The sequence below is a fragment of the Alternaria rosae genome (assembly GCF_020736505.1).
Source record: "Alternaria rosae strain MPI-PUGE-AT-0040 chromosome Unknown BKA58scaffold_5, whole genome shotgun sequence".
Taxonomy (NCBI): domain Eukaryota; kingdom Fungi; phylum Ascomycota; class Dothideomycetes; order Pleosporales; family Pleosporaceae; genus Alternaria; species Alternaria rosae.
This window is the reverse complement of record NW_025763574.1, coordinates 1522368-1534997: the sequence shown is the minus strand read 5'-3', so window position 1 is coordinate 1534997 and position 12630 is coordinate 1522368. Positions and strand designations below refer to the sequence as shown.

Here is a 12630-nt window from a genome sequence, read left to right as displayed (position 1 = left end):
TGTCGCGCCACAACACGCGCTTCACCAGCACGCGCGTCGGAATGGCTGGATGAGCTCCATCGACAATTGTATTGCCGTCTCGACGTCTGAAAACAACCGAAACCATCTTCTGCCTTCACTTCAAGGTGATTGACAGCTTCCAAGGTTGAAAAGCAGTAGTGATACTACACTAATATACGTAGGTCGTTCTTTCCATTTGATGCAGGCCACGTCTCCATCATCCTTGTCATTTCAGCAGCGTTTCTCTCAGCCAATCTGGACTCACTCCTTCTCTCTTCTCGTTATCGCTTTTTGGGAGCAACATAATTTCGTCTCTCTGTTACTCCCACCCTTGCCACAAACCCCCCACTAGTTTGATGCGTAGACAGTACGAGGCAACTGCGGGCGTCAAGACCGGCCTAAGAGAAGCGCCCAACATTGTTCATCCTGGAAATCCATCGCGATGTCCGTCATGGCCTCTTCTCTTGGAACTGGCGAGGCTGAGGGTTTCTCGTAGCGCCGTACAGTGCCTCAGTCACCCATTCGCTAGCCGGCATGTCTCCTCATGCAGACTCGTTCACCGGTGGCAAGAGGATTGGCTAGAGACTGCGCTTTGGTGTTGCACGACCTCTGGCAAGGCTCACTTTTCATCGTTCATTGTTCATCATTGGGGAGGGCGTCTACGCGTTGCTGCCGCCTAGCAACGCAATGCTTGGCACCCAAATCAACCCTGGTAACGCGCTCCCACCGAGCAGTCGCGTTTCCGACAACATCACCACCTGCCACTTCACAACATCGTAATATCCCGCCCCCGCAGTATTGCGTACTTTCACACTCGTACTTGCCCCAGCCCGCTGCCTCGTTGCAGCAGGCACCCAAAATAGCGATGGTATCCGCCGCGCGGGTTCCATTTCTCGAACAGCAGTATAATCATATCACACTGCCCCGCAATGTACCTGGCCGCGAAGATGGCAATCTGCATCGCGTCGAAGAGGCTCTCTTGAAGCGCATGCTGGACGCAGTTGCAAAGCTCACCCCCCATGTCGCTGCAGATGTTGCTTCGCACGTCCAAGGACTGCGGGAGACATTGCTCGCATGTCAAGTGCTCAGCGTCGACGGAACCATTGGCAAGACAGCACTGATAAAGGAGCTTCGCGACTTCGGCCATGGCAAAATGCTCGTTCTGCACATCGCACCCCAGAACTGCGCTTTGCTCGTGTATCCCCACGACAACTCCGGAGAGCGCAACATCGTCTTCGAAGCTTTCGAGACATCTGCAACAGCTGACAAGGTGCTTGCTGCCAAAGGCGCGCTACAATGGGACTGTAAGTGGATGACACATACATGACTTCGGTGTTGCTCAAATAGTAACCTTGCAATACGTGTAGTCCCCGGCTGCGCGGTATCCGTCCCAGCTTCGACTCTCAACGAAGAATCTTTCCAGGAAGCGATCGCCACTTTCGTTGAACAAGCTAGTAGTGAGTCGGTCACCAAGTTTGCCGCTGTCACTTGGAAGGCAGCCGCTACAATACCAGAGATCCGGGACACCAGTGACCCCGCTCTCATATCTGGCTTGTTGATGACTATACTGGAGGCCAATGGCGCTGCAGTTGCGGTTGCCCTTCTACGAAAGCGCGTGCGCGACACGGTTACCTTCGATAACGCGCGGACACCCTGGAGGAGATCCGCTTTCTATCTGGTCCTCCGAGTAGCAGTCCAGCGTTACTTGTATCACCACTTGGGTGCAGAGGTCGGAAGACTCCACTACAAGACATTGATGTGTCTCCTGCATGCGCAGCTATTGGAAGACGTGTTGAAGAAGATACCCCTTGATGCAGCCTTCTCACTGCGTCAGAAGCTAGGTCGTCGCCTCGCCAAGCTTACCTCCGATGTTCATGGTGCCGATAGGTCCGCCTACAACAGGTATTCCAATCTTATGCTGTCCTTAGGTGGTAGTTTTGAGTCCTCCCTGGCAACTACTGGTGGGTACTTGAAGCAAGTCTGGCGTACCCATAGGCAGTCACGGGAACGCTACATCCCAAAGCTACGTCAGCACGCCCATCCTCATGAGTTCCAACTTCGTTTGATGAACAGCGGTAGATTCTTGAAAGGAGTGCTAGTGGAACACGGATACTCTCCACGACCTCAACAACGAACTGCTTCCGAGCATCTGCAGCTTTTCGAGCGATCCGTCGCTTCTGTAAGACCCTACATGCGTGCTTTGGAAAGCCATGTCGCTTCGTCAAAGCTCCTCGAGGATGTTGTTCTTCCTGCCAAGCGTTCAACGCAATCAGAAGGCCTCCGAGCCATCCGGTTGAGTAAGGTGATTCATGAGTACGTCACCAACATCAACGCCGTAGACCAGGCGTATCCCAACCAGAAGAGCCAGCAGTTGCTCCACCTCATGGAGCTTTGGGTTCTCATGGATAAGGATGCTGTAACATGCTACCCGTTGCTCGAGGAATACCATCCTGGGTTCGATCCGGATCTGTTAGATCCCATCCAGCTCCTTACACACGAAGAGATGATTCGGAGTCAAAAAGTACGCATGTATTTGAAAGCTCGCTTTCGCGCACGATCAAGTGTGCAGTCCAGAACTATCTTCGACGATCCTGCCGACGATTGCTTTGCTGTACAGTATTACGATCGGGAAGACCATCAGGGCGAACTATGTGCAATGCGAGAAGATATTGAGGCAAAAGCTGATATTGCCTATGACGCGAAGCACATCGAATGGGAAGAGAAGAGCCGGCGCCATGCTCAAACTATCGACAAGCGAAATGAGAAGGAGTGTATCTGGGATGCTTTCGTTGCCTGGGATGGCATGCCTGAGTCACGTCATCGCCTTCCTTGCGAATGGCATAACCTCAACCAAGAAGCTAAAGGCATAAGGATCCAGATCTACGAGCATCCATTGCCAAGCTATGAGCCGGCTGCCAAAGCAGCACTGTTCGAGCTACAGTGCCCAGAAGTATTCGCTGCCTATCGAGACGCAACTTGGCTTATATTATCGACTCTTTGTCGCGAGCCGACCGATAGGCTTGATCGGATGTCGCTCGTCCGGGAGTACACACAGCTTCGCCCATACGTCAGCAGAACCAGCTGTCGAGTGACTCTGGGCTCGTACAAGAAGGCTCATCTAGAGTGCCATTACGCAAACTGGGGTTTTCCAATCGGAGTAGACGAGGTCATCCGGACTTGTGGCCTCAAGCCCAGGTACTACGACAGTGTTGGTGAGGCATGGACAGACAGATGCGGTAAAGCTTCCTTTTGGCATCATTTCCCCGTGAAGCTTCCTCTCAATTCGCCGCTCATGTCACTTGGACTCAATTACTTTGTGTGGCCGACATCGAACGAGATTCAGGCGAACCAAGCTAGGTGCCCTCAAGGCGTTGGCGTCCATGAATTTACAGCACTCCAAGGTCTCTTAGTCGGCACTCACTCAAGGTGGCTCGACCTTCTCAGGGAATTGGGCTCAACCAATATCAACTTTTCGTCGGAGTCCACATGGTCGCTCGTCTTACGTCTGGTACTTCAGCTAGGGTCAGACCGTACGGCCGAAACCGAGTACACCGACACTCATCGCTCTCTGTTGGATGATGGTCTTTGCAGCAAGCTCCTGCAGCAAGTCCGTTATCGAATGGAAGCGATCCGGCGAAACTGGCGCGAGCCCGTACAGATGGAGATCCTCATCACTATCCTACTCAAGGTGACCTCACTGAGTCCAAGCATATTAGTCTGCAACGAAGGAAGGGAACTTCTCCATGAAGCCCGCAAGATCACCGACGGCTGGCGTCGCGAGCTGCAGCCCATGGTAACGGAAGATCCGAACGTGTTACAGCCAGCTATATGGGCATCACTCTTGTGCAAGCAGACAATGTACACTGACGACTGGTCGGGAGCCCCACAGGGTCTTCGCATGTATCTTGACGCTTCGATCTCGCTGCGATACAATTTGGCGGGAAGGTTCGACAAAATGCCGTTCAATATGCGCAACGCCATCGCCCAAGACACACTCTTCGCTTACGAGCATCGTGAGGCCATGAAAGAGGCCATCATGAGGAATACAGGGACGTTCAGAGCTGCCTTAGATGCCGTATGGCATGTACGTGGAGAAGACGACACTACCGAGCCCGGTTTGGCGGTCGTTTCTGACACTTGGTACCTGTCATATACGCTGCAGTCAACAGCTGAGCAGCACTCCTACTTTGTGCATTACGACTATGTATATGGCACCCTACTTATCGACGGGCAAGAGATGGGAACACTTCCTCAGTCCTACCGTATGGATGACACATATCGACACGTCCTTGGTGATAAGAATCCAATTGTGTATCCTTCGCCTCTACGTGGCATGGATTTTGCACTGTCAGAGCCCATACGTGGCCATTGGATTCATCTGGGCTACCGCAACAAGAGGCTAATCATTCGGGCTGATCAAGGCGGCGAGCTGCTCGAATTCATCCCCAGCCATATTTTTGGTGTGCAAGGCCCTACACCCGACCTTCCTAGACCGTTGGTCGAAGATTGCTACCACTGGCTGCACGTCTACAGTGGTCATGTCGAGATCCGCCAAAACCTTGCTTGGACGGTTAAGCTCGGGAATTGGTGGATACATTGCCACCCATCTGGCTTCTATCATGCCGTTCGGCGATTCCGAGAGCCATCGCAGACGACTTTGTTAGACTCGGGAAGCGACCTGGTCAAGATCATCACCCGGATATTCACTCACTTCGAGTTCCCCTCCCAGATCTTGGTGTTCGCGTCGGCTGACGGAAGAATTTCCGTGGAGTTGAAGCGAATGGAATTGAGCTTTCACATTAACCAAGAAGGTTTGCTACACTCGTTGCGACTTGGTGCCATCATTTCACCTTACCAAGATGCTGGGACCTGGTATGGCCTCATGAACAAAATCGTCGTCCAATCTGTTGCCAATCGTCGGCAGAAGAGCATACTCATTCCTTGGGGAGGCATTCGGGTTTCGAAAGACGGTCCCCACGTATTCGTTGATATAGAGATGGGTCAAGGCGTATACCTCAAGTACGCGATCAACGACGTCTTGGGACGTATCGACTGCGCTCCCGAACCTCGCCTTCTTTACATGAAAGCCTTGCTACATGCCTACACATCGCATGCTATTGCTGATCCACTGACCCGGAGGACGGGCAAAGAAGAGGCTCTCTACCTCCTCCAAACGGGTGCCTATCAACCTTGGAACCCACTGCTACGCGACGAGATATCTACATTGAACTGCATTGCGGAACTATCACCGAAGCGAGGGTATTACCCGCCAGATGCCAGGTGTATGGAGACGGTACTGTGGCGTCCAGAATGCACAGTGCACATGCAAGACGATCGCTATGCCAATGCGGTTGCCAAGATACTACAAACTTCTTCCGACTTGTCCCAGTTCTACCTCGACCGCAACATCCAGGAGATGGATAAACTAGACCCGGGGAAAGTTCATCTGGCCGCTCGAGCAGTTGCAAGGTCCGTTGATCGCGAAACTAAGAAAGATGGCCGTTGGGACACCATCTACAGCGCACGCGATGCTCGGAAAGCTTCACGAGATCGCTTGGATGTGCTCGAGGTATCGAAATTGCTTCTTGATTGGAAATCAACTTACTCACTGGACACTACACTGGTTGCGCTCCTTCACGATGCTCCAGTCGTCGGCGGTTATGACAAATACTATCGTAAATGTCTACTTACCGACCACCTTGCTGTCGACATCAAAACCGAGTGGGGTGCGCTTGCTCAGAAGTCGCTACAATGTAGTGTCGACGATAGGTTTGGCTTGATGTTCCTTTTAGGAACTATCGCGTTCTCTTCAAATGCGGACCTAAACCTTCTCCGTGTCCTCATATCTTTCGCAATGATCCCTGACATCCGGACCATACCTGCCCCTACACACACCGCTTACTATCACTTTCGAGTAGATGGAGCGCCTCCTGTGTCCTATCTTATATCGCTTATGGAGAAAGCACGAATGCCGTTCGCCGAGACCGGTTTCAAGAAACGTTCACAGCTATTCAAAGCCGAAAGCTTACATGGCCCAAGTGTCGATCGAGCCTGCGAGCTACTGGCTAGCTCGATGGTGGAGCAGTGGCCAACTTCGGATATCGACCCGAAAGTATTGGTCACGATTGACCCGACATACGTCGACGTCGAACGGGCTCTAGCTGACGTAGCTTCGGAATGGAAACGCCTTACGCGCAATCATGAGTTGGCGCTATATCTTGAACAGGTACAGGAGGTACTCTTCCGGACGGAGACTGGCTCAGACATCAAGGTGACTCCAAGCATGGAGCTGCTACCTTTGTCCCTATATTCCACAAGATCTAGAGAGCACGATGACCTGTCGCTTTCAGACCTGTTGAAGGCGCCAACCATCCACGTTGAAGCGCCAGGGGAGGTGCGTTCTCTCGCTGTCGGTTCCTACACCGGAGCTTTAGCTGTCAGATCGGGCAACATTGCGAATCATCTTATCAAGACACACAACTTCACGGGTACCCCTCAAGGCAAGAAGACGACATTCCATCCTCGAGTGTCTAACTCGCAACCGCGGGAGATTGAGAGTCTGAGAAGCATCGTAGCCAACTTCAAAGACCCAGCTTCTTTCGTGCAGTTCAGATATGCGAAAGAAATGAACGCAAGCATTGATGCTCTTCAGGAGCGGATATCGTACGTGCAGCATACAACTCATGGCACCTATCCTCAGATCACAACAGAGAATATCATATCGGCTAGAGACTCAGCAACAGCGGTAGTTGAACGAATTCGCAATGCTCTCCAACAACATGATCCGCAAGCAAAATGGCTTCAGCTGGCGGATACGTGGCCCCGGTTGACGACGGTAGAACTTCTCACAGCGCTTCGAGTCGGTTCCAGCACCACTTTTGGCACCGGCACCAAAGAAGCAATGATAGCTTTTGGTGTGGCTGTAAGCAGACTCCAACGACTACTTCGCATCCAGGACGCTCGGAAGAGGGGGAAGAATCAGCAAGAGCGGGATGAATGGGCGAATGAAGGCCACAGCAATTGGGATCCTGTGGACTATCCGGACTGGCTACTACTGGAGATCGATGGCGATATCCTCATCCGAGAAGAGCAGGTACAAGTTGCGCTAGCGACGATCTCACCGCAGTCGGACGAAAACTCAGTTCTGCAACTTTTAATGGGCAAAGGCAAGACATCATGTATTCTTCGTAAGTATCAGTGTTATCATTTGGACCTCCCTCAACTGACATGTAGTAGCCATGGTAGCATCACTTCTTGCTGATCGGACTGATCTCGCTCGTGTCGTAGTCCCAAGGGCTCTCTTACTCCAGTCGGCGCAAGTAATGCAAGCCAAACTAGGCGGATTAGTCGATCGCGAGCTCATGCATATACCCTTCTCTCGAAAGACTCCTCCGACCAAAGCGTTGATGAGTTTGTACGGAAAAATTCATGCACGCTTGAAAGATCGTCGCGGTGTGTTTATTGCATTGCCAGAGCATGTGCTCTCGTTCAAGCTGAGTGGACTACAACAACTCTGTGACGAGAACCTGGAAACAGCCTCTATGATGATCGACACACAGCGCTGGTTTGATCGACATACCCGCGATGTTCTGGACGAATGCGACATTTCGTTGGCAATCAGGACGCAACTCATATATCCATCCGGTACACAGACGACAGTGGACGGTCATCCGATGCGCTGGCAAGTCATTCAGGCATGTCTCCACCTGGTGAAGGACTTTTCTTCAAACGTCCAGTCACGCTATCCTCGCAGCATCGAGGTAGTCAATCGCGGCAGCAGTGGGTTTCCTCTCATCTATTTCCTGCGTAAAGACGCTGAGGATTACTTGATCGAGCTGTTGGTCAGGATCATCTGCAAGGGCCAGACTCCGTCGATACTACCTTGTGCCGAGTACCCAGCCGCTCTCGTCAGAGATGTACAGGCCTATATCTCGAAACCAACTGTGCGCAGTCAAACAACATCCAGGATCACCAGCTTCTTCCGAGACAAGCCAACTTTGATGCGGGCTATCAATTTGCTCCGTGGAATGTTCGTGCATCGTATCTTGATAACGACCCTGCGCAAGCGCTGGAATGTGCAATATGGTCTGCATCCAACACGCGCACCGATCGCGGTGCCGTACCTAGCCAAGGGTGTACCATCTCCTACAGCTGAGTGGGGCCATCCCGATGTTGCAATCACCTTGACGTGTCTGTCGTTCTATTATCAAGGCCTGACTGGCTCTCAGTTCAAGGAAGCCTTTGCCCACCTAGTCAAGACGGACGAACCCAGCATCCAGTATGAGAAGTGGTTCCCCAAGGGCTTTGACATCCCGAAAGAGCTAGATGACTATGCCGCCATTAATGCCGAAGACATGCGGCAACTGAGCGATCTCTATCGGGTCGTACGCTTCAGTACCTCCCTCATGGACTTCTACTTGAACAACTTTGTGTTTCCCAAATATGCGAAGACCTTTAGCCTCAAGCTTCAGGCATCTGGCTGGAACCTTTTCCCATCCTTCCAGGGTACCATGGGAGCCCGTATCACTGGCTTTTCTGGTACAAACGATTCGAGGCACCAGCTTCCCCTGCTAGTGCAACAGCAAGATCTTCCTCAACTAGCGCATACCAACGCAGAAGTTCCCTACTATTTGCTGGCACCTCGCAATCAGTCATACATACGCATGACCTTTGGGAATGGAGCGCGGTGGACTGAGAAGGACCTGCTCGAGAACCTCGCTAATCGCCACACGCATGTTCTGAAGAACGGTCACTACCAAACTCATCATCTCCCAAACAACCTGATTAACTTCAACCAAGATGGACGCATACGAATCCTGATTGATGCCGGTGCTCAAGTTCTCGAGCACTCGAACAAAGACTTCGCCAAAGCCTGGCTTGATGCCGACCATGATGCAGCAGCAGCTGTGTACTTTGACGATGATCATCGTGTATGGGCATTGTATCGTACGGGAAGACGCGTACCACTCGTCGCATCGCCATTCGTCGACGATCTGGATCGATGCGTTGTGTACTTAGATGAGAGCCACTGCAGAGGTACCGACATCAAATTTCCACCACACGCAAGGGCCGCCTTGACGCTTGGGCAACATTTGACAAAGGACACATTGGTACAGGCTGCCATGAGACTCCGACTTCTTGGTCAAACCCAGTCGATCACGTTCTTCTCGCCGGTTGAAGTCCACCAGGGTATACTGGACCGGCTGCCAAAGGGCACCAGTGCGTTCCACCAACCCACTTCGGGTGATGTTCTTCGATGGGTGTTTGGTCAGACCTGCGACGCTATGGAACAGCTTGAGCCCTCCTATTTTGCACAAACGTCGCATTATCTGCAGCAAGAGCAAGCCCGGTTGGAATATCCCGAATACCTGCAGGATGTTCCATCGCGAGAGGCTTATCTTGCAACAGTCCGTATCAAAGAGGCACTCTCCCTGAAACAGCTATATGAACCAAAAGGTGAGCGTCACCGGCGGGCAGGTCCCAACAATGCCACCATCGCATGGAAACCTTCGCTGCAGAGCATCTATACCGAGCTTGTGAAACGCAAGAAACATTTCCAGGACCGAGGTTCGGCCGTCCATGCATCAGCACTAGAAGAGGTGGAAATTGAGCAAGAGCGTGAGGCTGAGCGCGAGGTAGAAGTCGAGGTTGAAAACGTCCGGGAAGTACAACAAGCCATCCTGTTCAACCCACATAAGACAGAAAAGCTGCATGAAGACATTCGACATTTCGCAGAGTTCGGGCGTCTCGTTCCTGGAAGCGATGCCTATCAACCCATGTTTTCGGTATTGGGACGTATGACCTCACTAGGCCTCAAGCATACGGTCAATTCTTCGATGAAGTCCGGTTCGTGGATCTCAGCTGAGTTCTCTCGTACAATCGAGGTTTACGCTCCCAACGACAATTACATACGTTCCTCTCATTGGATTATTTGGAGCACAATCAGCCAACAAGCACTCCTTATTAGCCCTGAGGAAGCCAACCAGCTCATCCCGATCATGCAAGAGCAACAGGCGCTTCAAGATAATGTCAACGTCCACCTCATCATCTATGCGGCACCCGTCACGCGAAGGATGCTTCATTTCAACCAGCTTGACTACTATGCGATACCGGCTCTACCTGCAGACTTCCAAGCTCCCGTCTGGCTTCGGGTCGAGATGGGGCTTTTCGCTGGGCGTCTTTACCTCGAGTGGGATGAGTACTACCTGTTGCTGGAGTACCTTGGCCTCGATGAGAATCTATCCCAGCACCCGGAGAAGGGTGCATTCGCAAAGAAGCCTCTGAGTTTTGGTACGTATCATCCGGAAATGTAACAGAAAACAGTTTACTAACTATTTGTACAGTACACGAATGGCTTGCTCAGCGCCGCAAGGGTCAAGACTTCGAGCACACCCCCATGGGTTTCGTCACTACTGGCAAGCCACTTACGGCAAATCATCCGTTCTTCCGCAAGGTCGCGCTTGGAGACGATCCGGCTTTACGTCAGCATGTCGCCCGAGCTGTACCCGGCCAGCTCGATGCTCAAGACGAGGAAGATCAAGATGACCACGACGACGATGAGGAGTTTGTTCCGGCCGCTGAGCATGTTGATGACTCGGAAGGTGAGGACGAAGGGTTTGAGTCGAGTGGCGACGAGGCCTTCATTGATGCGGAGGAAGGGGAGTAAACTTATGCGCCTTGCGCGCCGGTTGGCTCATGTATAATAGCACGATAGCAACAGGAAAAGGTTCACACGCGATTCGCGATGCGCCCAAAATTACACATTCCCCATGCACGACGTGACAGATGATAGATATACTGCTGGAGAAAAAGCATAGGTAGCAAATCACGGAACGGGTCGTCAGTGTTCACTCAAACTGCGCCAAGGTTGGCCATATCCATGTCCCGTTCTACAAAGAAAAATCTTGGATCTGAGTATACAATGTTTTAGAAACTCTCTGGTTGGCAACATTTGATTGTATGTATGCTGCAAATTGCGACACGATTTCAAGTCACACCTGGCGAGGCAAGTCTATTGATGATAAAACGTTGCAACACGGTCAGTTTTGATGCTGGAAGGACGGGATACGGAGATTGCGGGAAAGGGCCAGATGCGAAGTTAATATATCTTGATTAGCCGATCCGGTCGACTAGTACTAAATGTAGCTATATCCATATAGTATGGTACAATGGAAGGGTATCTCGGCATGTACGACAAAGGTACATATTCGGCGCGTCCCCCATTTAAACATCCTTCGTTCTTCTTCAAAGATCTCTCGTCCATTCTTGGCTGGTGTGGCGCTACCTCTTCTCTTCATCCCGGATATGCGGCTCTGCAACGCCACACCTTTGGCGCCAAGCATCTCCAAGACTTGCAACGTGTGTTTGTCCAACTCGGGTCCGGCGGTGGAACTGGGCTTCTCGCGCTCATACGGATTCGGTCGAGCTGACGCGGGTGTACATGGGGAAGCGTGTGGTCTTCCATACGGCGAACTTCCTCACTGCAAAACTGCAAGGTATAAGTCTTCATTCTGTATGATTGCAAAGCCAGTCTTTCAACGCCGTTCCGTCTATCGCGCTTCTATGGTACTACTGCAAATGTATGGAAGGAACTTACTATATGGCAAATAGCACGAAGATCAGGACGAACACGTTGGCGATGGGGTGCGAGACGGTCTGGTGGAGCATGCTCTTGGCACCTGAGGTACGATCTCCGCTCTCGGCTTTCTTTGCGAGGTCAATGACCCATTGCGCTGCCTCGTCTCCGAATAGGTCGAAGTAGTTAAGGTGCTTGGACATATCCTTGTCCTTGGTATGGGGTGCGCATATAGGGTCGCCAGGCTGGCAGTACTCGCGAAGCTTGCCGGCGTCGGCATAGGGTTGGAGACCTGCGTTCTGCTCTGCGGTTCGTGGTGCGCCGCCATCCGAGATCTCGCCCCCGCCGTGGGTAAAGGATTGGTTTGCGGAACGTCGTGTGGGACCGAAAGCAAGTGCTGCTACGACTGTGAAAATGTCAGTATACGTTTTGATATTGGCAGAAGGTTGGAGTTCGCACCCTTGGATCCGGGCGCACTTGAGATGTTCATGGGTGGGTTGTCTTCCTGTGTGCAGCCCCAGAGTGGACCGCCACCGCCACCAAGGACGTCCAGCGCGACACTTCCACCCTGACTGAAGCCCATCACGATCAGGTGGCTGTCCGGACACCTGGCAGTGTAGTTCCTCATTTGCTCGGCGCCATTCATGGCTCCCTCGTGCGACGATATGCACCATCGCTCTCCGCCATTCATGGCCCAGTACTGCACATCCTCATATCCGCAGGCCTTGGGGTTTTCCTTGGTGTTGAGCGCATTGCACACTTTGCCGACTGTCTCGATGACGTGGCCCGGGTATGGCGAGGTAGAGCCGCGGGCGAGGAAATGATGGTAGGTTTGGCATTCGTCGGTCTTGAGTGCCTCAAACTGGGGGCAGTCTTCGAGTTTGGTGCACACAGCGAATGCGGTGGAGGCGTACAAAAGCGCCGAAAGCGCTATCCGGGGTATCATGGTGAATGTGGAGAATGAGAAGAGGGAGCGACGCAGAAATGAGTGACTCGTCAACGACGGGAATAGCGGCAGGTATCTCGGGGGCGGACTATCGAACAAACAGGGAACA

At 52.2% G+C, this 12630-nt stretch overlaps 2 protein-coding genes across 2 annotated transcripts; one reads left to right on the top strand and one right to left on the bottom strand.

Moving 5' to 3' along the window:
- Positions 1-865: 865 nt before the first annotated feature.
- BKA58DRAFT_457896 (uncharacterized protein) lies at positions 866-10857 on the top strand (the record flags this gene model as incomplete). Its single annotated transcript, XM_046174647.1, has 5 exons — positions 866-1000; positions 1064-1304; positions 1368-7187; positions 7237-10290; positions 10344-10857. The coding sequence occupies 5 exons, from the start codon at positions 866-868 to the stop codon at positions 10664-10666; spliced, it is 9573 nt and encodes a 3190-aa protein (XP_046025298.1). The 3' UTR covers positions 10667-10857.
- A 738-nt stretch (positions 10858-11595) lies between these two features.
- Positions 11596-12521, bottom strand: BKA58DRAFT_315052 (Alpha/Beta hydrolase protein; the record flags this gene model as incomplete). Its single annotated transcript, XM_046167503.1, has 2 exons — positions 11596-11981; positions 12035-12521. The coding sequence occupies 2 exons, from the start codon at positions 12519-12521 to the stop codon at positions 11596-11598; spliced, it is 873 nt and encodes a 290-aa protein (XP_046025297.1).
- Between the last annotated feature and the right edge of the window lie 109 nt (positions 12522-12630).